Source organism: Phoenix dactylifera, chromosome 1 (assembly GCF_051530095.1).
Source record: "Phoenix dactylifera cultivar Ajwa chromosome 1, Ajwa_hap1_PhDact_Kaust_v1.1, whole genome shotgun sequence".
Classification (NCBI taxonomy): domain Eukaryota; kingdom Viridiplantae; phylum Streptophyta; class Magnoliopsida; order Arecales; family Arecaceae; genus Phoenix; species Phoenix dactylifera.
In genome coordinates, this window is record NC_143190.1 from 74,560,763 (window position 1) to 74,585,402 (window position 24,640).

Below are 24,640 nucleotides of genomic sequence, written 5' to 3' on the forward strand. Positions count from 1 at the left end.
CATCTGTACAAACACATTTAGAGAAAGTCTGAAAAAAAATGTGGCAGACAAATGGCAAAAAATACAAAGCTACAGGAAAAATTGAGAGTCGTTCTGTTCGAGTTTTTTACTTCTTTGCCGATCAAGTCTTACAAGTATTTATCTAAATGTTTTTCAAAACAAGCGACTCCAGTCTGCATGACATGGTAGTCTAATCTGAATGTATTTGTCCAAAACATCATGGTCGATTGTAGGATAACCTTCTTCATCTTTTCTGAAAATTAAACATTTTTATTGAGATCCCGAATAGGAAAGCAAATAGCACGGAGAATGCGACAACCACTGCTGCTACCACTCCCAAAAAGCTGTGTCTGAATCCAAAGTAGCTTTCGACAAAATCATCAACAGCCACACCGATGTCGAGCTTATCCTGTACATCTCCAAACTGAGAAGCAACCAAACCATACAAGGTCCATGAAACAGGGCATGCCCAATAATACCATCTCCACCAAACAGGAATCCTCTGTGAAATGAAGAAGCTGCTTCAGTGGATATAATTTCGCAAAAGATCTTGCAAGAATCAAGGCCCCAGAGTTGGAACTTACAGGTCGTGGAATAATAAACCCAGAGAAAAGATTCCATAGTACGTAGAAGGCAGAGGAAACTATTGCGGCAATGTTGTGGTTGGGTGTCAAGCCTACTGCCATCATTCCGTAAAATGTGAAGTAAAGTAATGTGAAGTACATGAAGAACACATACCAGAAGAACTTAGCTGCAGTCCATTCAAACCCAATCATTGCATATACTATGACAGCATATATCAAAGTCTGGATGAAGATGTATGGAATTTCGATTGCAACCTTCAAATCAGACATGGTGGTCAGCGACAAATATGAAAATATTCAACTCAGGTTTTAGAACCTCTAGATCAAGAAGCTCGAAAGGAGGATAGACAAGGTGAAGTAAGAGTACTTACTTGTCCAAATGCATATGGCAAGGCTGAATACATTCCGGCTGCTCTCTCTCTATAGAATACAGTTCGTTCAACAGCCACAACTGGCTGAACAGATGAACCATTCTGTACTCCAATGAACAGAACAGCAGCATACATGGAGCCCATTGCATTAAACAAATCCTGTTGCGTACTCCTGTAACATCAAATGTTATATGTGCACTGAAATCATTCTGGACCAAAAAAATAGAAGAGTGAAAAGCTTACGGGGAGAAAGGTTGACTGAAAATGTACCTTTTGGTGCCAAGGTTCCAGAAAATAGTCCCGAATAGTAAGGCTATAGTTGTCGTGAAGACGAGCCTTACTGCAGTGTATGAAGGATTTCTCCAATATGACGAGTGCTGTTTCCATAGGTTGGCCATACATTGTGTGAAGAAGGACTGCGAATACCGAGTTGGGAAGTAAAGATCACTTGAACCAGGAGATGGTGTACTCAGTTCCTTTATCAAATTCTTGTTCCTCCTGAAATGAAATATGCAAGTATGAATAAGGACAAGCTGGCTGCTCAATTAGGCAAAAAGCTAAAGCGAAAGTTACTGACTGATGCAGTTTGGAATTTTTGTATACTTCACGGAAATTAACCCCTAGCATCTCTTCTTGAACCAATGTAGTCATTTCCAGCATCCATGTGGCAGGATTATAGCCATCATTTATCTTACTGACACCTTCAATTCCCTTGATAAATAAACCAAAAGATATTGTTGGTTGTTTTGTGGAGCTGAATCTTAAAAAGAAGTAAGCTTTCCTTTGTGTGTCACCTCAAAATAATTAATAAGATGGCAAGAATGTTGCCCCAGTGGGCCTACATATATCTCTTCTCCTCCCTGCTTCATCAAGAATAGCTGCAAGCAAATATAAGATATATCAAAAGTTATGCCTCGTTGTACTTCAAATGCACCAACACAAATAAAAAGCTAATTAATCCTAACATTCCCCCACCTCATCAAAGGCTTCAAATATGTCGATGCTAGGTTGGTGAATGGTGCACACAACTGTCCTCCCAGTGTCCACCGTGTTCCTCACAGTCCTCATAACAATTGCTGCAGCCCGTGCATCAAGTCCGGTGGTTGGTTCGTCCATAAAAATTATAGAAGGATTAGCAACAAGCTCCACAGCAATCGTCAGCCTCTTCCGTTGCTCAGTCGATAGCCCATTAACTCCAGGTAATCCAACCAGTGCATCTCTTAATGGTGTCAGCTCTACGAGCTCCATGACCTCTTCAATGAACATCTGTGGATAATAGTTGTATTGGTCATTAATTCTATGCATGGACAGACAAAGGAATTGTAAGGATTAGGTCGACATCCATTTAACCAACCTTTTTTGTTGTAGAATAAACCTCAGCAGGCAATCGTAGCCATGCAGAGAATACAAGAGACTCGTAGACTGTCACCTGTGGAGAGTGGATATCATTTTGTTCACAGTATCCTGATTCACGAGCGAATGTTTTTTGCTTCTTCGGGTAGCCGGCTATGGTAATGTTTCCCTCTATATATCCACCTGTTTTTCTTCCAGCCAACACATCCATCAGTGTTGTCTTACCGGCTCCACTAACACCCATTAGAGCTGTGAGCACTCCTGGCCTGAAAGACCCGCTCACCCCCTTCAGGAGTTCCAATCGGTCTTCTGTCGCACCTCCTGCTTTCATTTCCTACAAGTTTGCCGAAAATTTTCAATTTTTTTTTTGTCAGGATTTAGGTATATCACCATGATAGTTACTCGAAGGTTCGGTATATGTATTGCCTATGGTATTACCTGTGGCATGTCCACGTAGTATCTTATATTTTCAAAGGTCATAGAAAGTGGTACAAATGGAAGGACCATTCCTTTCTTGTTCTGATTTGAATTAAGAACTTCATTTCTGGATCTTGATGAGGTCCTGCTCCTCCTAATCTTATCGGCAGTTTCTGCACAGCATGAAAATTACAATTGACGAAGCCTGCTGCGAGGAAATTAGCTTATGTCAAACCCATTTACTAGACTTACTTTTGGATGTGGATGATGGTTCTAATACTTCACCAGTTAAATTTGCATGCTTTTCTTTTAATGTCTCTTCAGGTATCCCTGGTTGAGCTTTCCCAAATGCTGCGGACATTAGACGATGCTCAGAATAGAGTTCTCAATCTTATAACTTCAGCATGTAGCTTGTAAGATTTTTTTTTTCCACAACATGGTATCATGTGATTTATACTCACGTTTGATGTAGGTGAGAACCACAGTGCAAAGAGCATTGAATAGAAACATGTATCCAACCAAGGCACCAAAACCAATCCAGTACCATTTTGCCTCATGAAAGATCCCACGAGACTTTAAGATGGTAATTCCTAGTGACTCTTTTGATTCAGGAAGAATCTGCAACATAACATCGAACACAGATATCAGATACTCTTTCCTCAAGTCATGCATTTTCCTTCTCCTATCAAGGAGAGATGTCCTTACATGGCTCCAACTTTTTCCTAAAAATTCATTCACCGATATTGCATTCTGTGCGTACATCATGGGCGAGATCCAATAACCCCATATCCACCATTTCTCCACATTCTCTATCAAAAGAACAGAGATAGCATTATAGTAAGCAAACCATTATTGCAGGCAACTGAGACCAGGACTAGATAACGAACATTCGGGACAAGGCATATGACCTAAAGAAGAAATCAAGTGATAGGAACATAATTACCTCTCGACAGGATGAACCCACCAAGAAGCATAAGAACAAGCACCGCAAAGGCTCCAAAGGTATTTGCAACGATCATATTCCTACTCAGTGCGGCAATGAACCGGAAAAGTCCCGATGCCATTTGATTGATCGCTAAGAGCAGTAAATACTGCTTAAACAGCCTGTTAAGGAGACAAGTACGCAGTCATTTTGAAGGTCATGGAATGTAAGGATTGAGCTACAAGGTCCCAAGAAACTGAGAGTCATTTCTTTTAATGGAAGACAGACAGAACCAGAGTCAACCATATTACCTTCCTACATTTGGATCGAATCCGATAACATAGTAAGTTGCGAACACCCAGATTCCAACTTCTATAAATGTAATCGGAATCTTCAAAATCCATGTTGGAAGTGTATAAGACCATGCAGGATAAAAGAGCAAATCTCTTTGCCTGAAGAAGACAGGAAGCTTCAGAATGGTCATAGCAAGCTCCGCGAACCCATTAAACATGATCGTGACTAATCCATAGAAAAGTGCGCCCAAATAGATTCCCCCATCAGCTACAGAGCCATGATGCATCTCCGTGCGCAGGAACGTTGTCATTGTGATGAGGGCCATGATTACCACCTGAAATTTCAAATTTACGAGATTTTAAAGATAGGGTTCTTATTTGTTGAGTCTGAGCCAATCGCCACGAGTCCAAGTCGCTCACCCGAGTTGCTTGGAAGACGTAGACAAATGAATTTCGCTTCATCAGTAATAGTTCTCTTGCAAGGTTGGCTTTCAAAAGCTCCATCTTGCAAGCGCCATATTGTGATGTTGTTAGGGCAGCAGGGTGGCTCTTGCTCTTGTCATAAGGGATGGAAAGCTCATTTCCTATAGCCCGACCAACATGGAAAGACTGAAAGGCCTCTGCAAATTCCCTGACAGGCACATACCGGTAATGTTCCTCAGGGCGTGCCCAATACTGCTGCTGGTCTTTCCTCGACGTCACCTTCGTACCCAAAAAAGATACTAACTATAATCCTTGTGATGGTGAAACAAGAGTGCAGAGTATGCATTGATCTCATGGTTGGATGAATTAATTCATTTTCCTGGTTAACCTACCTCCTGTAAGAAGTCTGCAACACCCTTCCTTTCCGGGCATTTGAAGCCCATGGACTCGAAGAACTCGAGCACATGTTCACGGGGACCTTGATACACAATTTGTCCATCGGAGAGAAGAATAATGTCGTCGAAAAGTTCGTATGTCTCCGGAGCAGGCTGGAGCAAGGAAATAAGAGCTGTCCCGCTAAGAGTGTGAGTGGACTGCCTGAGTGAGTTGACTATCTGGAAAGTTGTGGAGCTGTCCAGACCAGTTGATATCTCATCCATGAACAGAGCTCTTGCAGGTCCGACAAGCATCTCGCCTATACCAATCCATTTAATTTTGGAGATACAAGAAGGGCACATGTATTCTATGAAGCCTCGTACAGAAAATTTTTTGAACTTAGATGTTCGTATTATCGATCGCTATACCTGTCGTGACACGCTTCCTTTGGCCACCAGAGATACCTCTCCGCATTTCATCTCCCACCATAGTGTCAGCACAGATTTCCAATCCTAAGATCTGCATAATATAAAGAAAATATTCATTTCATTCTATCAGCATTCCTTTGTATATAATTGAAATGCGGAGAATGTACCTTCAACATATAGTCTGTGACAACAGAGGTTTCTTGTCCGCCGGTGGTAGCTGCCTGCATGAGTGAAAAGCAAGGAAAATTTCAGATTGGAGCTGGCTGCGGTTGAGGATTTTAGAAGAGGAATTCTATCTAAAATTTTGTGTCTTGCCTTCATGAAAACGTCGATATCAGGATCTGGCATGATATTAGCTTCCTTCTCCCTTCTTGATAGCTCGGCTAACATTTCTGTATGGTGTCAAATGGAGATGATTTATTTGCGGTCACACACACACACACACACACACACACACACACACAAAAGAACAAATCAGTGGACTAATTCTGTGCTTTAATTTTGATGAGGTGATTCTTACCGTAACGAGCTCCTACTCCCTGACACCTTGCAGAGAAAGCTAAGGTTTCACGAACTGTCATCTCACCTATATGAAGATCATGTTGACCGATATAAGCAGCTGTTCTTTGAGGAACAAACTCATCCATTCCATGACCATTGTAAGTTACTCTCCCTGAAACCTGTTTACTTTTGCATGGATAGTAAGCAAAATTGCAACTTTTATGCTAGTTCCAAATTATCAAAGAGGAGGATGGGGGATTTATGTTTTGAAACTAAAGAAAATGGATGGAAAATGGATGGAAAATGGATGATTTTGACCTTCAGATCCGAATCCAGCTTTCCAGCTAAGGCCAACAACAATGTGGTCTTTCCTGAGCCCGGGGGACCTAAGAGCAAAGTCATCCTGAAATGTTGAAGAAAAAGACAGAGAGAACAATGCATCTCACTTTCATATGAGTCAAAAAAAAGAAAAAGAAAAAAGCTCTCTTACCTGCGAGGCTTGATGATTCCACTGGCATCATGAAGGATCGGCAATGATCTCTTCCTGCTTGGTAATATGTGGAATTTATTGGCAAGAGCCTGGTTCAGAAGGATACCAAACGCAGAAGGAAGTTATGAGCACAGTGGTATTCCGTACTGCTGTTTTGACGGGAACACTTGAGATTTGCATTGTACCTCGAGTACGTTTATGGTGGAATTCCAGATCGTCGGCAATCCTCTGTTGCCCACATGAATCTCTGCTTGGATGTTGAGGTTCTCATAACGCACCTCAATGGTAGGAAGTTCTATTCCAACTCTGGAAAAAAAGAGTAAGAAGCAGGATTAGCGGCCTTTTGGGGATCCAGCTGATGCGAAACAATAAGGCTACCGAGTTCTCACCTGTCGATGCGATCCCTTAGCTTCAACAAGAACTTTTCGTTGTCCTTCTCTGCAACTCTAACGAGTCTCTCCAGCAATGTCTTCCTCTCCTGCACCCCAAGGCTCTGGATGTCGATTTCTTTGTGCTCTCCCTCGGTTAGAGTCAGTATGCCCCTCCTCAGTCGGTCGTAGGTCGGCAGTTTCTCGAGAGCAGCCCACTTCAGGGCCGCCTCATCATCTTCTTCCTGCGAAGACCGTGAAAAGATGTCGTCTCCGCTCCTCCAAATCGAATTGTTCCGCCGCAAACTCCCGGCTCTGAATGCATCACCGGCATCCAGTGAAGCCATCTCCTTCCAGCCAGCCAGAAAAGAAAAACCGAGACCTGAAGAAAGAATGAAAGAGAAGAGCTTCTAAATGGATGGGAGGGATTTCATAATTTCCAGATTGATGGGACTGATAAGTGATGAACATCAATATACAACTGGTTGTCGTGCAAAGATACCAAAATATTTGAAGAAACACGTCGAGCTTTAATTTTCTCCTGTCTCTTTTTAGTATCATGCCATATATTACTCTGAAAGCACAAATGGACCGGGCCTCTTTTAAGCAATCTGTGACCAACACTTAATTGTGCCTATATAAATTCTTTGCTTCTTTGAGTTCGGAGCAGCCATCATTCTTTCCAGATTGATGGGATAAATAAGTGATCAGCAATATACAACTGGCTGTCATACGAAAATGTAAAGATATCAACATATTTGAAGAAACACGTCGAGATTTTCTCCTGTCATTCTTATAGTATCATGCCATAATAATGGAATATTCATCGCATACTATAATAGTATATTTCATACCAGCCCGTCTTGATCTTCTAGAAAGGCCTATGACCCAGCCCACCGCATGTTTGAAGCAGAAGGTTTGGATATGTATTACTACGAAAGCATAAATGGTATGACGCTCGTTTGTTTCGACCAACTACCATGCAGGAAGCATTGAGCTACTTTCTTTTTGAACAACTGTTTCTTTTTAAACTCCGTTACTTTCTATACTCTATTTTGGGAGGAATACTAAATATATATAAAGAAATAAGTTGATGGATTTATATTTATTACTTTCCTTTGCTATCAAGCATTAAAATATGTACACAAATAGCGCATCGGACCTTCTAGAAGGATGGGGGCCGTATTTTTTGTACGAAGGAATGACTCACCTTCAATCCACCCAAATCCAATGCCACTGATTTGTGATTCAAAGATTATTTTTTGGCTTCCCTGTATTTGGTATACAATTGAGAGGAAGACGGAAGATCTCTCGCATTCCACAACATCCAACTAGTAAATATGAGCAAAATAGAGCAACCTTTGCATGATCCCTGTAGTATCCTGGATTGAAATGATCTCCAACAAGGATGAAATAGAGCCGAAGATAAGCAGTATTTGAATTCTATTTGATAAAGAATTTCAGATGTTTCAAGCAAGAGGGTTATGGATAAGAATATGCCAAACATCTTCCAGCGTGGGACAGAAATTTCCAATTTATATAAATTTGTGACTTAAGGGATGTTAATGATTAATTTTGCATTTAGAGACCTTAAAGTTATTTTTTTTAAAAAAAAAATTCTATTTTTTATTTAGAAATCTACTGTAATTTTTTCTAAACTTATTCCATATGAAGAATATATGAATTTTCTAATTTGATATTGCTTTTATTTTTCTATTTTTATTTTAAAATGCCCAAGAAGGATTCTGTATTGGAGTGGCACCCGAAAAAAAAAGCAACGATGCTAGACTGATCCTAAATAATTTAATAATTTTTTCATAAATATCTTTCTAAATATCAAATTTTGTATGAATATTTTTTTAAAATTGATATTCACATATATATATATATATATATATATATATATATATATCCTCATAAAACACTTATTTTACTGTTTTACTCTTTTTTTATTCTTATTTTTACAAATGTACCTACATCATTTAACGCCGTTAAAAAATTAATAGTTTTAAATTAAAATAACTAAAATACTCTTAATGAGTAGATGTGCAAAAAGAAACATAAAAAAGTAATTTCAAAATTTCATTATATTTTAATTAAAATAAATATGGTTTTTATTAACCATGTTAAAAGAATCGTTATATTAAAAATATTTGTATAAAAGTAGTGTTTTATGATGATATAAAAATAAATATAAATTTTCAGAGAGTATTTACGTAAATTTAAATTGTTAGATGGATATTCATGCCAAAAAAAAAACCCCATAATTAAATTATTTGAACAATTTATTCTATAGTAAAATTTTATATTGGAGTTTCTGTACAAACAGCGACCTAGTAATAATTTTTCCATTAACATTTACTTTAGCGCGGTGCCCTCAAGTCTCCGACAAGCGAGGCTTCCTTCCTGTTTGAGAAAACAGCGTCCAGAGGGGGACGATTGTGGCCTTGGTGGTGTGCTGTGGCGACCTCGCTAATGGCACCACCGGAGATGGAAAGAAATCAGAGATCCATTTCACAGCGACGATGGGCATCAACCGAAGGTACGGTGTTGGCTTCTCCCAATTCTTTGCTTCTTGATTTCTTCCTCTTTTAATCAATCTGTGACGCTTGGTTTCTCTCGCTTTTTTGGATCATAATCTTTCGATTAGGCGAGAATATCCGTTTGTGATTGAAGAATTAGTTCATCCTTGCTTACTGGATTTTAAGAATCTTATTGCTTGATTCGAATCCTGCATTGCCTATTTAATAGTATAGTTTATGGATCATGGACAAGGCAATGTCGACAATTTTTTTGACTGTTGCATCACAATCTTTCAATTGTGCACTAAATTTTTTTTCATGATCATCGTCTACTGGATTACAAACTTTCTATTAGTGGTTTTAGACTTCGCCATCGCTCTTTCCAACCAGTATACTAAGACTAGAAGTCCAGTAGTATAGGGTTTAGGGATGGATCATGGCCAAGGATAACATTGGGCACCCGTCTTCCTGTCTTTTCTTTGAAATTGGGGCAAAAAGAAAGAGCTGTTTCTTGGAGAAGATTTATCTTTCTTTATCGCCTCTGGAAGTTGAGACACTTCATGGAGATGGCAAATGTGAATGCAAAGAGCAACCCAAACCCGATGATTACACCTGAGGCCAGTACCCAATAGTAGTCATCCAAGAGTCCAGGCCACAAGTCTCGCCGGATTCGAGATTGTCCGTCAAATCTCCAAATTTGGAGACAAGCAGTCCATACAAGCTCCGAGAGACTGGGCATGCCCAATAATACCATTTCCACCATTCTGGAATTCTCCATGAATGAGTGGCCAGGAGTCGTTGCATGGATGTTGCATTGATCTCCTCTCAAGAATTGAGAGAAAGCATGGGGCTCTGAAAGACTTACCATATGAGGGATTGACAAGCCAGCAAAAAGATTCCATATATTATAGAAGATGATGGAGAATAATGCACTAAATTGTAAATTGGGACTCAAGGCGACCACCATCATCCCATAAAATTTGTAGTATAGGAGTGTGAAGTATGTGAAAAATAAGGTCCAGAAGAACTTGGAAACCTTCCACTCACACCCAACCAGGACAGATACTACGGGAACATATATGCCTTTTCTCTGTAAAACACTGTTCGCTCAATAGCCACAACTGGTTGAATGGATAGAGAATTCTCTACCCCAACAAATAAAACATCTTTATACATCGAACCTATGGCATGGAACAGATCCTGTTTATTCTTCCTGCAGTTGCGATACTGGTCAGAGTAGCCATCTAATTAAACTAGACAATTTGAGCATCAAGAGGGCGAAATTAACCCCTCTAAAATTGTTCACCGGATTACCTTCTAGAGCCTAAATCCCAAAACATAGTTCCTATCATCAAGATGTTCGTGGTTATGTAGATCAAGTTTCACACGTTTTATGGGGGTATTGCAAGCGCTGTTTCCACAGGCAAGCCACAGACTGAACAAGAAAGGATTGTGAGTACTCAGTTGGAAAATATAGATTGCTTGAACCTGCTGGAGGGGTGCTGAGATCCCTGATTAATGCTTTGTTCCTTCTGCATTGATTGTAGTATATAATCAGGTGTTAAGAGGCATAAGTTGTGACATTATGAGCCAAACCTAAAGAATCAAATTGTCCGCTTACTGAAACAAGTCAGAGTTCTTGTATACATGACCAAAGTTAATGCTGAATATCTCTTCTTGTGCAATTGTAGATACTTCCATCATCCATGTTGAGGGATTATGCCCATCTGCTTTTCTATTGACTCCTTCAATTCCCCTGACAAAACAAGATATTGTGGAAGTTGAAACTTGTAGTAGGATAAATTGTTTTCTGCTTTTTATTTTTTCGTGTGTGGGAAGTGCTTCAGTTTGGCTCTTTAGCTATTATTAATGCCTTTTTTTTTTTTGCTAAAAATTATTAATGCCTTTAACATGGAGAAAATTCAACATACGAAGAAAGTCAGACAGCAATCCAAGGAATGAACTAGCACAAACACTGTAATCGTGCTTGTTGCAGAATCAATTTCAGCTGGTACGTGAAGCCATGAGGAGAATAACAGTGACTCGTATACTGTAACATTAGAAGCATGGATGTCCTGTTCACAGTATCCTGATATGCAAGCAAATATTTCTTGCTTCTTGGAGTATCCAGACACAGTAATGTTTCTCTCAATATATCCACCTGTTTTCCTTCGAGCTAGCACATCCATTAATGCAGTCTTTCCGGCACCATTAATGCCCATTAGAGCTGTCAGGACTCCTGGCCTGAAAGCTCCACTCACACCCTTTAAAAGTACGAGCTGATCTTCTTGAAAACCCTGTGCTTTCATTTCCTGCAGGTGCAGTTCAAGAGAAAATACTAGTTTGTTTCTTAATAGTTATACCATCGGAGGGCTTAGGCATATCTAAAGATCTACGTTGTCGCCAATGTCTAATCTTTAGTTACCGTTGGCATGTCTATGGAGTATCTTATGTTATCAAAAGTGATGGAAAGAACTCTTCGTTAATCAAGTAGCTCGCCTGCATGGGATGCCAAGGTTGATCGTCAGTGACCGAGATCCTGTATTCGTGAGTAATTTCTGGCATGAATTCTTCAAGCTTCAAGGCACCATGCTCCGCATGAGTTCAGCGTACCACCCTCAATCTGATGGCCAAATCGAGGTTGTCAATAAGTGTGTCGAACAATACCTCAAGTGCCTATGCAGCCGGTTTTCTAAGACATGGGAGTATAATTTAGCTTGGGCAGAGTATTGGTATAACACCACCTTCTATTCCACTATCGGAATGACACCCTTCCAGGCACTATATGGACGAGCACCACCAACGATCATCTGATACATGGAAGGACTCTTGGCTGTAGATGAGGTCGATAGAACCTTGGCCGCTCGAGACCAACTGATAAGGGAGCTGAAGGGCAACTTGGAGAGGGCGCAAGGTCGAATAAAGCAGCAGGCAGACAAGAAGCGAAGAGAAGTTACTTTTACAGAGGGGGAATGGGTGTTCCTAAAGCTTCCACCTTATCGACAGCAGATGATTTTCCGACGAGCTCACCAGAAGCTTCCCCAGAAATACTTCGGGCCATATCGCATTATAGAGTGCGTTGGACCAGTCGTAACAGAGGACGTGAAGGTTCATCTAGTGTTTCATGTATCGCTCCTCAAACGAAAACTAAGAGATGGGCAAGTCCCTTGTGAAGGACCACCACTCGTTCAAGAAGATGGACATTTTATGTTGGAGCCAGCCACCGTTAAGGACTACCGATGGGTCAAAAAAGGAGAGAAAATCATCAAAGAAGTCCTCGTACAATGGCGTTCGTTGCTTGAGGAGGACGCCGCCTGGGAAGAATACGACCAGCTGAAGAAACAGTACCCAAGAGCAAACATTGAGGACAAGGTTTTGGCTGAAGGGGGAAGGGATGATGGGTGCACTAGATCTCAGCGGGTCCAGAGACCGAACCCGCGTTACCTAGTGTCCATCAACCATGTTCCACACGGAGATGCCGGAGCTCAAGGGAGTTTGTTGGGTCAAGTAAAGGAGTCGACCACTGGCCATGCATGAGGGCCACGTGAAGAAGGAGGCTCTGCTGCGGTTGCTACGGGAGCAGAAGGTCGTTCATCGGCGTCTTCGGCGTCCGTTGCCTTGTCCCCCGAGTATTCTGTGGGTTAGTTATGTTCGTGACTTTAAATAGGGATGGGAGAGGGGAAGCTAAGTAGAGAGTTGGTTTGCTCGAGTGTAATGGGTTGCCCTCACCTAAAGTAGAGCCCTATTAATAAAAGTATTCCCTTATTCCATTCGACGTCTCTCTCTCTCTCTCTCTCTCTCTCTCTCACACACACACACACACACACACACACACACACACACACACACACTCACTCACTCTCTCTCTGATTGGGACCTATCACTTTTTGTTTTGATGCCCCATCGTTTGCATATCGGCTTCAACAACCTTCTGGTCAGTTCCTGCAAGGATTGCTTTTCTTGCACGGTTGTGTGTTGGCAGCTTCTCAAGAGCAGCCCATCTGAGAGCCTCTTCATCATTTTGTTCTCTCAAAGCTTGCGAGAATATGGTCTCTGAACTCTTTTCTTGCACGCAAGCCCCCAATTTTATGTGCTCTTATGGCCTCCATTGAGTTAACTGAAGACTTGCAAAAATTAAGAAACTGATGGCGTGGTATTCCGAACTTTCTTCAGCAAAATCCGACAAAATTATTTGTTGGCTAGTACTCAATCTTCGACAGGGGAAAAGGGAACTCTTGTCATTCAGTATGTCTCTTCTTGCAAAACCAAAAGGAGCCCAATTCAGTGATGTGGAAAGTGATAGGACGCATGCAAGGCTACCTCTCAAAAGTTTATGGGCTTTCTGGAGCACCAGAATTGAAATGCTAAAGGTGTTTAAATAGCAGAGAAGCTTGAGATTACTCGTGTCCTGACAAGGGAACCAGTGCATCTGAAAGACATTTGAAGAAGGAAATGCATGAGAATTTTGCTGGCTTTTCTAATCATAAACCATTCATATGTGCATATGTTCAGGTGGCTCGTTATCAATTCAAATGTTCAAGTACATTTGTTGGTTGTGTTAATTGATATCTCCTTTTTTTAATTATTTTATAGAGACCAGTTTGATGCAGAGCTAGAGACTTTCATGATATTGAATTACTACATTTGTCAAGTTCATGTTCACTGCATTTGAACAATTACTTTTATTAATTCTGTGTTAGTTTGGTCATCATTTGTTATCATAGAACACAAAACTGAGCTGTTATAATAAAACTTAAAAACAATTGTTGGTTGATGTATTACGCCATGTTTTTTTATCATGAAGCAGTAGGCAAAACTCAGAAGGAATCGTTGGTTGATGTATTACACCATGTTTTTTTTTTTAAACTATTAAGCAGGAGGCGTGAGGAGCAGTTTGCCAATTTTTCACTGCCATTCTCTTGAGGAGTAGTATTCTGCTCACTTTCAGTTCTTATTTATGTCTTGGATCATTTTTGCCCGTGTTCTTAATGATATCTTCTGGCTAGAATATAGCTATAGAAGGCTGATTGATTGTTATCTTGTTGAGAAAGTGTACAAATTTGCAGGAAGATTTCTTTTGAAAATATTTAATGGCTGATATGGGTTATCACAAAGCTTAATCACTTGTTCCTAAATGTGGTCGATAACTTTGCTTTCGTCATCCTTTTTTTTTTTGGATGAAATAATAGTATTACAAATTGAACTAGAATTAGCTTAGCACTAAAGCTATGTTTGGTTGAAAGAAGTTGGGCTTTGAAATAAAAATGAGTGGTTGTTTGGTTGAGAAAATTCTCATTCTCATTTTGATTTTTGAGGAATATTCAATCCTCCAAAATTCAATCTAGATTCTTCTCTAATATTCAAATTTCTTTCCGATTTCGATTCTAATTACGAGCCAAGCATGTTGAGGAATATAACCATTTTTATTCCATTTTAATTCATTTTGATTCCGAGTTCAGTCACGAACCAAACATACCCTAAAACTCGAGCTATTGCCATACAAAGATTTCTAAAATGGATTCCGCCGGCAACCTCAGATTTGACAAATTTTCTATATTTTTTACATTCATCTTGAGTTTTTTTCAAAAGCACTGATGATATGACTCGAAACTAATTCAATTTTTCACGGGAAGCCATTTGCAAACAGCCCTTCCCCAAAACTACAATATTGACGGGAAGGTTCTCTATGATCCAAGAACACCATCAAACATGAGGTCTTTCTCTCTTTTTGTTCTTCCCGTGAGGATCGAGACCTGTGGCCTTCCTGCACTCTCCCAAACATTCCTTCCATGTTTTCAGCTGGCACGCCATCTCGCATATGGACAAAGCTTAGTATTGCCACATGCGGCAAGGGGAAGACGGTGAGCCACATATATCTAGGTTCACACGTGTAAGATGAGACGAATGGGTACAGCTCACTTATCTCACAATAATAATGTGCTTGTTAATATGATTCCAATCACATACTGAATTATGTGGAGCTGATGACCCTAGTACTTTTATGACAATGGCATTCAAATTTCTGGAATATATAGAGTGTTTTTATTTCTCTTGTTCTTTTCTCTTCCATGTATTCCAACGATTCACTAAGCACTTTGGCCATCTACCATTTACTAAAATATTTCACACCAAACATTACAGCATCTATAACTCCTGGATCTTAACATCCTAAATGAAATAACGTGGTTTAATTTGGGAACCATCTCGAATGGTTCTTATAGAGATGTTGGTGTCTTCGTTGAATCGATGGGCCATAGTTTGAACGCAGTCAGCGGTGGTGTGTTCTGGGCCGGGCCTGTAACCCAGCAGGTACACGTGTCATCTCCTAAGCTGGGAATATAATCGTAATTCCGTACAATGCCGAGGGTATTATGCGACGGTTCAAAAAAGGGCGGTACCGGAGTGATCGCTATTTAGAGAACCCTGCTTCCCTCTTTCCTTGTTCTCCACTGGGGCGACAGGTCGAATGGCGAGTGTGACAGGAAGCTGGAGCGACCGCGCAAGAAATCCGCCGATCCCTCCTAATTCCGGTAATTTTCGACCCCTTTATTGGTCTCGAGATGATTTCTTGCCTCTCAATAACTTGATACGATCATCCTGGTCTCGCCCGTCAGCCCTAATTCTTTGATTTCTTGGAACTTGGATAGTATACGAGAAGTTTTTTTTTTTTTTCACTGATTTCTGGATGATGTGAAGTCGATTATTTCGTGATTTGGTTTGTGGATGCGATGCATGCGATTTAGACCATGTCATCCATGACTAATGTGGTTCTTCTTGATAGATCTGAATTTTGAGATAATGGTCGAGGCCGTAAACCCTGATTCTTAGATCGGTCCCTTTGATTTCTTGTTTGTTTCAGTCAACTTCATCGCATCTGCAACTATTTCCTGTTATTCCTAGAGGATGTTTAAATGGGTTATCCTGTAATCTCTATATGCCACGCACGCATGCGCTGTAGGCCATGTAACAATGTTATTTCTTTCTTCTTGTGTGCTTCTTCTTTGGTCTGACTCTTTTTTTCGTTGGAATTATCTGATCAAGAATTCAACGAGTCTGTATCTGAATCTCTATTTGTTGCTTGAGAATGGTTATAACCTTTCTTTTCTTTAAGGAAAAATGAAGGAAAGCACGATGATCAGAATTTTTTGTACTCATGGAAATCCGTGTATTGATATTTATTGGTGCTCTTGGGAACCATGTAAATAGGGTTTGATCTGGAAAAGGGCGTGAAACTATTGGAGTTTTCAATTTTTTGGAATTGTTTGGGTTCTGGAAGTGTCAGAAAGCTAGATTTTAAGATTGGTATGGATCTTGTGCACAAAAATTCCATGTAAAACAACATGAGTTCTGTGCAGATTTTATTCAGTTATTGCCATATTAGATTCTGCCTAATCTAGATTTTAAGATGACATGTTATTTGCCTCATGGTGAACTGAGAGTTGGTTCTTAATTTCTGTTCTACTCACTGACAACACATTATTTGCTTACATCACGAGATTTCTCTGTCACTTTGGTATCAAATGATTTGGAAATTCTATTCATTTGCTATCAATTCTGCTTGGTTGGGAAATTTATGGACAATTGCTTCTTGCTTCCTCTTTCATTTTATTTTATATTGTTTATTTTCTGTATATGACTGTGCTTATGTGTTTTGGAAGAACAGAGAATTTTGAGGGTATCGGATTAAAACTCTATGTGTGTATGATATCAAGTCGACCATACTGGACCTCCTTTTCCAGGTCAAGTGCCTGTCAAAACCATTCTTGCTATGTCACGTCCACTCAAAAAGTTGTGATTAGATAGCCATGATAACCTTCTTTTGGTGCATTCCTCTTTATCCTGTGTATGTTTTAGAGATTCCAAGAAAATGTATTGATATCTCTTTCCCTCTGTAAGTAGGGCTGGAAGTGGGCCGGGCCGGGCCGGGCCAAACCCCTACCCAAGCCCGGCCCGAATTTTTTTTCCGAGCTTTGGGCCGGGCCGGGGCCCGATCAATTTTAAAGGAACAAGGCCCGAGCCCGGCCCGAGCCCGTTTGGGCCAGCCCGATGACGAGCCCGGCCCGATCTCGAGCCCGGCCCAGTTTACAGGATTATACGCACGAATATATATATATCTCCCTACCAGAATGTATAATATTTCAGGCATGACCAAACAGCAACCAACGTGAGATATTTGAAGCCTTATAACCTGTAGTTTGATGATCACATTCAACCTGCATATGTAGAATGATATATACCGTAGAAGAAAAAAATATGCCTTGAATTAACTAGCATGGGTGTTTTTAACAATATAGCAGCCCAGAGATTACTGAATTCTGCTCGAGTAACCTTAAGCATATGAAGCAGTAGGCCACCGGCCCATGATGATGTGAGCAAACCAGTATTATCAATAGACATAACTCATAAGCAAAGCAAAAAAAGTGCCTTCAATTCCCAAGGGGCAGAGTTTGGAGCCAAGTACTAGAAGTGGCATCCACTTGAGCCGGCCAACCATTTGAGAAACACACTCATCAATCACAACAAATAAATAATCAGGCATCCCAACCTTCAGGTTTAGACGAAGTACCAAAATCAAATCTAGCATTCCTGATAAACTAGAAAGCAACTGACTCCAGAAAAGCAAGCCACGGAATGGATAATCCTTCAGAACATTTTGGTAGAGCAAAACCCCAAGTATAGAACCCGCCGAACCAACAGAAAAAATGAAGCCAATTGTTCCCTGCATTGAGAGTTTTGTAAATTTTGAGGAAGAAGTTGCCTCAATTAAACCCTGGATGTTCCAACAGTCAAAATGTTAGAAAATACCTGAGAGAAAGATGGTCCTGAAGTTGAATCTGTGTACCAATAGAACATTCCTTCTTTAGGTATAAACTAAATCTGATGAGGGTATCGTCATTCAGTTCTCCCAAATTGCCCACTCCAGGAGTCCAGGGTGTCGTCATCTACATTCAACGTTACAGAACTCGAGCAATTTGCAACTGTTAACACACAAATCAATCATAAATGTTTAAATTATAAGTACAATAAGCAAATAAAAAATATTAGATAAATTTAAAAGATTTATATACCTTCATCATATTGTTCACGAAGCCAATCTTGGGTACACACTAAGGCTTCTACGGTAGAAGGGCTCAAAGAGCTTCGATACTGATCCACAAAGCTACCACCAGTGCTGAATGCTGACTCAGATGAAACAGTGGAGACTGGAATAGCTAGAACATCTCGAGCCATTCTTGATAGTATAGGATAGACTGCTGCATTGCTCTTCCACCAAGCCAAGATGTCAAACTCCTTTTTCTCCAAATCAGGAAGCACATCATCATCCAAATAACTATCCAACTCGGATCTCTTAGGGCGTTTTGAAGAACTCTGACTTCTAAATTGAGCAAAATCCATACCAAATTTTTTTTTGGAAGAAACTGAACTTATATCACCTTGTCCACCAAAATTAGATGTTCGCTCACTTGAACTCATAGAGGGATGCATTCTTGTTGCATCTACATACTCATTATACAATTTAAAAAGACAAGCACGAATATCATCAATCTTTTTCTTGCACTCCTCCAACTCAAATGCCTTTTGATAACAAAACTCTACAAAAATCAACTTTGATCTGGGATCCAAAATAGAAGCAATTACCAATAAATTATTGCACTGAGACCAATATTTGTTAAACTTCTTTAGCATCTCATTTGTTAATTGCTTCACTGTTTCATCAGTATCGATACTTTCATCCATCAACAAAGCCCTAATTCCCCAAACTTCTTTTAGGTATAAATTGGATGTGGGATACTTACAACCAGAAAATACTTTAGTGGCATCAAGAAAGGCTTCTAAAAATTTAAGAATTATAGAAGCCTTTTTCCATTCATCATTGGTGGGGCATACACATGAATGCTCAGTTGCATATCTAATAAGAGCATCTTTATAACCAAGTGCATCATGCAACATTTCATAAGTAGAATTTCATCTTGTAGGAACATCCAAAGTGAGTCCTTTTCTAGCAGGAAGTCTCATATGCTGTAGAATTTCATTAAATGCTTGCATTCGAGATGGGGATGCAGAGACATATCTAACAATTTCTCTTATACATTCAATAGCTTCATGAATGATTTTCATTCCATCCTGAACCATAATATTTAATATATGTGCACAACATCTAATATGACTGTACTCTCCACTAAACAACATTGAATAACAAAAGTGATCTCGGAGCCTTCTCATTACAGCATCATTTGTGCTGCAATTATCCAAAGTAATAGCACATATTTTACAATCCAATTCCCATTCAACAAGACATTTTTTTACAGCATCTTCAATTGCAAAGCTGGTGTGAGGGTATGGAAGTTTCTTGAAACTAATAATCTTCTTATGCAGAGTAAAATCAGAATCAATATAATGTGCTGTGAAAAAAATGTAACCAATTTTCTGATTTGATGTCCAAATATCAGTAGTAAAACTAACCCGAGAACTTAGGTTCTTGAATACATCATGCAATTTTTTCCTCTCTTCTTGATACAAAGCCATACAATCATGTTTTACAGTCTTACGACCCATAATTTTGAATAATGGCTGAAGAGATCTCATAAAATCCAGAAAAACAGTGTGCTCAACAATACGAAATGGAAGCTCAGCACATATGATAAATTTTGCAAGTATTTTTCTACTCTCTTCTTGATTGAATTTGAAACACTTTATCAGATCTTTTGAACTTGGTAGTAAGAGCAACTGATTAGTCGGATTCTTTTGATACTTCTTGCAAACATTTTCAAGATGGCGTTTTAGATGACTCGTTCCTCCTTTAGTGCTCCCACTTAAAACTTTTTTACAATATTTGCACTTAGCTATTGACCCTTCAGAATTTTTTTCCTCGATAAAGTGATTCCATACCCAAGATCTTTTTCTAGAAGAATTGTCACAAACATTTTCAGCAATATTTTCATTTCTATCATCCTCATTCCTTAAATCTTCAACAGTCTCATTTTCACCCACTTTAGAATGAGACATTAGTAAAAATAATCTGCCCAAATAACAAAATAAATATCACAAATTTAACCTATAGCATCAGATATGTACGAAAATTTAAAACTCTTGTTATTGACAAAGTTGGAGATCAACTATTGTAATCTAGCCACAATTGCAACTATTGTAACAATTCTCTTCAGCAGGCATCATAATTAAAAGCATGAAAACTTCCAATTGCTATAACATAACAAAGATGATCAACTTGCCAGTTCAACTAAAAATTTACTAACTCATTTGAAAATTGAACCCATAAATAAATAAACAAATAAATAATAACAAATCACTATAGTCTATAACCACTTATGCTGTTATGCAGCAATCTATAGCCATGTCTGTAGGGGACCATAAACAATTTGATAAATATCTGAGAGTGGACAATTTACCTATTGCTATAGAATCAATCTGTGCTCCAGTTGCATTAGAGGTGAAGAGGAGTTCACAATAATTGAATGTAATCATAGGACACAATATATCTTCATGTCAAGATCGAATAATCAATTCACAAGATTTTATCAAATGACCCCTGAGAATAGGATGTTAGGAAATATATAAAGAACTAGACGGAAATGTATAAACTACTATAGAACATGAAAACTTTTGGCAACTTGTTAAACTACCTGATAAGCTTAAAAACCAAAGGACGATTTTTTTCTCAAAAAAAAAAAACGAAAGATAATTATTAGTTGCACGAGGAAAAATTCTACCATCAAAGTTCACATTGTGAATTGAAGGTGCCGCTGCACCTCTTGACACCATAACTTCCTCGCAGTCAGTAATCGAAGGAAACAAGGTATTAAAAATTCTCAAAGAGCAGTCTTGCTATACCTAAAGGCACCCAGTTACTTTCAAAAGTTCAGTTACAGTGTCTAAAATTAGGCATAAATCACGAAAGATAGATCAATAAAAATGGCACCACAGAAAAGTCACAGAAGACAAGTTAAAGAACAAATCAACATAAACCATATGCCATTTCAGAAAAAATTCTGAGTTTAACGGATCAAACAGCCCAAACAAGAGCAACTGAAAGATAAGGGGGAAAATGCACATTTGTATTCCAGATCTTGATCCTAGAATCAAAACAAGAGCTTTCCCACAGCACTCCTCTCCAAATCAACAAACAGAGCCGGGTAAGAGGGAGAGAGAGAGAAGAGAGAAAGATAGAGAGAGAGAGTGGGGGTGGGGAGGAGAACAGCAAAATCGGAAGTAGGGAGCCTAACCTGAGAGCCGCCGCCGACGAGCCGACGATGACGAGCCGACGACGACGAGCGGAGAAACCCTAGCACAGTAGCACTCGAAAACCACCGCCGACGAGCCTCCCCCGCTCTCGTCTCGCCTCTGCACTCGACGAGCCAATGACGACGAGCCGACGACGACGACGATGACGAGCCGACACCGAACCGTAGACGACGACGACGACGATGACGACGGTCTCCTCCGGGCTGGCCCTCTGCAAATCCCCAAATCGGCAACGGCAAATAGGGAAATCGCGATTCGGCAAGGGGCAAGGGTTATTTACCGCTTCTGGAATTCGGGCTTGGTTCGGGCTGGCACTGGGCTCGGGCTTGGTCCGGGCCTGGGCCGGGCCAATGGGAAACCCGAGCCCGGCCCGATAAAAATTTGGGTTTAATTTTCTAGCCCATAGCCCGGCCCGCGGGCGGCCCGACCCGATGGGCTTCGGGCCGGCCCGAGCCCACTTCCAGCCCTATCTGTAAGGGGTGAAAGTCCTCAGCATTATGATGACAGATGCTTGAGGAGAAATGTTGGAGCATCTTAGTAATGCAACAATCTTCAGTAGCAGTTAGTTTCTTTAATATGTACACTTTCTTATAGGCAACAACCTTTGAGATACTACATACATGATAATTGGTGCACGGACATATAAAATGCAATTTTATTCATTCAGTCATGCTTCAAGCCTTTACTGGAAAAGAAAAATGCTGCTATACTTCATTTTCTCTGGGTTTATTTTCTGTTTTACTGCATATTTTTTAATGTTTTTCTGCTTTGAGACCTTTGCTGTCACTGGTCTAATTTAAGTCATTCGGGGTGGCAATACTCTACTGGAACTCAATGTTCTATTTGCATGCAGAAATTAGCAATGGATTTCATACCCATCAGATCAGATAAAAGGGCAGTCTAATGTTTATGTTTGTTTCTGATGCCTAGGCTGGGACTCTGCTTTAAAATTTTATTGTATTCCAACTTTTGAGAAATAAGGCTTAACCACATATTCCATTTTATGCAGGTAGTGGAGTTTGCATGATGAATACATCATGGAGGGATAACCAGCATCCATCCTTCATTCTCTTCATTTCATCCTTCCTTAGTGCAAATTCATACCGTCTAAACTTCCTACCCATAGCCCCTGTAATTCTCATATCTTGTTTTGAGATTCATGCAACAAGTTCATCTGTCATTATGATCACTGGATTGTAGGATTTCATATTCAACAATGGCGGACTGTCGGTTGCTTTTATTTTCGTAATGAATTGGGACTCTGATAATGGATCTGCTGTCTTTAACAGGTATCTCGAACCCTATATTAATTAACTTTCCTTGTTATGCGATTGTTTGACTTTATTAGAATATGTACAGAGCTGAAAAATTGAAGAGGCAGTTCAGGCATCTGTATGTTGTCGTATCTGTCCCAACAAGGGAACAAAATGATTCTTTCAATCACTCATACTTCAAGTAGGTAGTAGAACTTTTCAAGGCCTGAAGCTTCTTCCTGGTTTGAGTGATTGTCAAGGACTTGGATGTTTGGTAATTAAGGTACGCTGTGGAACTTGGTAGCCCAACCTTCGTGCCAGTTCGTGATCCAGAGATGGGCTTTGAGAAGATTGTGAAGATAGCTCATGCTCGTGGGGGTATGATGTTGATCTCTATTGCTAGTCCAAGTTGTTCCTCTTTGAATGACACATAGCAAGCTAATCACTCATCTGCAGTATGCAAACGACAAGATGCCATCTCCATGATGAAGAATGAGGTCAGTTAATGAACTTTTTTCATTTTCCTTGTTTTCTAACATCCTTGTTTGTTTGAATAATGTACTGCTTCCATTTGAAAGCGTGAGCAAGCAGTGCAAGGAATGGACTTATTCCTCAGAGTGGTTACCTCCATACCTGGAATCGACAACCATGATGCAAATGCAGTAACTATCTTTTCCTTATCTGAGGCAATTGTGTATAGATATGTTGTTGACGATGGTTCTAAATTAGAAGGAAGTTTCCTTGGTCAGAAAACTGATTATGCCAGGGATGAGCATCACCAGACTCTTTATGACACATTTCCTGCTTCACTAATCAAACTAGGAGAAATATAAATTTGTTAAGTATCTCAAATCCCTAAATAGTCCGGACCCTGCTTAATTTAAATTTCAAGTGCTATTATTGCAATTAGAGACATTTAGTCAATAATCACTGTCATTACATAGTCTCTGCAGTAACGACCTTTTGGCTTCTTAAAGTGAACATTGTTTCATTGTTTTTTATTGTGCAAAGTTCTGCCTATATGATACTTCTCCAAGTGCTGTGTTTTATCTTCTCAACATCCAAGAAATACTTGGTTTTTAAAGAAAACTAAGAAATTTTTGTTGCATTGCCTTGTAGCTTGCCCAAGCCATTGGTTCAATTGAAGCAATATCGAAAGCATCAAAGGGCTTTATTCTGGAAAATACAGACCTTTCAGCAGATAAAGCAGAAAGGATTGTAAGGTTCTTCAGAGATCCAAATTACTATCTCAGTCCAAAAATCAATTGATTGTAGCGGTTTGATTTTCATCTGGATTGACTAGCTATTTTCTGTTTCCAAGGATGAATATCACTGTTTTGGGATTTTGTTTGCTGTACCTACAAATCATGATTATTTTTTGACATTGCAAATTTCATAAGGTAAGCCACAATCGTGTGGGTGGTTGGGTGGTGTCCTGTGCGCGCAGGTGAATGTCTGTATGTGTGCATGTGTTACAGAGCTTTGTGCATGTGTTACAGAGCTTTATTAGATCCATAAGAATTAGAAAGTTCTGATAGCTGGAAGATCGAATGTTCTTTTTTTCTCCTTCCTAAGTCAATTTTCTTCTTACAAATAATTTTCTTAATCAGTGAGGGGTTTTTTTGGTGAGCGGGTGTGAGCGGGTGCGCCAAAAATCGCGCTGCCGGTGTGGCATTTCCCCAAACAGCTGGGGAGGGGGGTGGAGTATGGCTACCAGGGGGGACAAAGGCAAGGGGAAGGAGACGGAGGGATCGAAGACGCCTATGGCTGGGAAGCGCCAAGGACCGGGGAAGGCTGGGTCCTCGCGGTCCTGGTCGGAGGTGGCTAGAGGCTCGGCCCGACCACCCATGTGGACCAACCACGAGATCCCAGTCGAGGAGTTAGAGGAGGTCCAGCGGAGGTTCCCGAAGGTGCTGGAGCTGACGCCGGAGTGGGTGGAGAAGGAGAGGGAGGCCTGGAGTTCCACGGCGGTGATTGGGAGGAGCTTGGGAAGGAGAGTCCCGCCAGAGTGGGCTGCCCGGGAGATGAAAGCAAAGGGGAAACTGGACTACGAGGTTGAAGCTTTCCCCATGGCCGCTG

At 40.1% G+C, this 24,640-nt stretch overlaps 2 protein-coding genes across 8 annotated transcripts; one reads left to right on the forward strand and one right to left on the reverse strand.

The window, feature by feature from the left end:
* Nucleotides 1-101: 101 nt before the first annotated feature.
* Nucleotides 102-7,051, reverse strand: LOC103696114 (pleiotropic drug resistance protein 1-like). Its single transcript, XM_089927212.1, has 24 exons — nt 6,547-7,051; nt 6,343-6,463; nt 6,158-6,246; nt 5,986-6,070; nt 5,687-5,846; nt 5,482-5,558; nt 5,334-5,387; nt 5,167-5,257; nt 4,756-5,057; nt 4,361-4,642; nt 3,959-4,275; nt 3,669-3,829; nt 3,431-3,534; nt 3,187-3,343; nt 2,969-3,076; nt 2,747-2,898; nt 2,310-2,642; nt 1,931-2,221; nt 1,750-1,833; nt 1,533-1,666; nt 1,226-1,453; nt 956-1,127; nt 585-839; nt 102-502 (listed from the first exon to the last, which is right to left on the reverse strand). The coding sequence occupies exons 1-24, from the start codon at nt 6,870-6,872 to the stop codon at nt 245-247; spliced, it is 4,341 nt and encodes a 1,446-aa protein (XP_089783338.1). The 5' UTR covers nt 6,873-7,051; the 3' UTR covers nt 102-244.
* A 1,832-nt stretch (nt 7,052-8,883) lies between these two features.
* On the forward strand, nt 8,884-24,122 carry LOC103696112 (DNA ligase-like protein). Of its 7 annotated transcripts, XM_039121098.3 has the most exons (8): nt 8,884-9,067; nt 22,318-22,439; nt 22,509-22,597; nt 22,668-22,763; nt 22,845-22,939; nt 23,018-23,058; nt 23,140-23,223; nt 23,681-24,122. In XM_039121098.3, exons 1-8 carry the CDS (start codon nt 9,001-9,003, stop codon nt 23,828-23,830), a joined length of 744 nt encoding a protein of 247 aa, XP_038977026.1. In that variant the 5' UTR covers nt 8,884-9,000; the 3' UTR covers nt 23,831-24,122. The 7 variants fall into 7 exon arrangements, 4 of the variants coding, with proteins under 4 accessions (XP_038977026.1, XP_088568068.1, XP_038977023.1 ...); XM_088711942.2 differs by lacking the exon at nt 23,140-23,223; XM_039121095.3 differs by having other exon boundaries at nt 23,140-23,822.
* The last annotated feature ends 518 nt before the right edge of the window (nt 24,123-24,640 follow it).

Excerpts from the sequence above, each read along its gene's own strand:
- LOC103696112 (XM_039121095.3), top strand. The coding sequence starts at position 9,001 with ATGGCACCACCGGAGATGGAAAGAAATCAGAGATCCATTTCACAGCGA. Across the intron at positions 22,598-22,667 it reads GGATCTGCTGTCTTTAACAG|AGCTGAAAAATTGAAGAGGC; the intron begins GTATCTCGAACC and ends GAATATGTACAG. Across the intron at positions 22,764-22,844 it reads TTCAATCACTCATACTTCAA|GTACGCTGTGGAACTTGGTA; the intron begins GTAGGTAGTAGA and ends TTGGTAATTAAG.
- LOC103696114 (XM_089927212.1), bottom strand. The coding sequence starts at position 6,872 with ATGGCTTCACTGGATGCCGGTGATGCATTCAGAGCCGGGAGTTTGCGG. Across the intron at positions 3,830-3,958 it reads TTCGATCCAAATGTAGGAAG|GCTGTTTAAGCAGTATTTAC; the intron begins GTAATATGGTTG and ends TCTCCTTAACAG. Across the intron at positions 3,077-3,186 it reads GGTTCTCACCTACATCAAAC|CATTTGGGAAAGCTCAACCA; the intron begins GTGAGTATAAAT and ends TAATGTCCGCAG.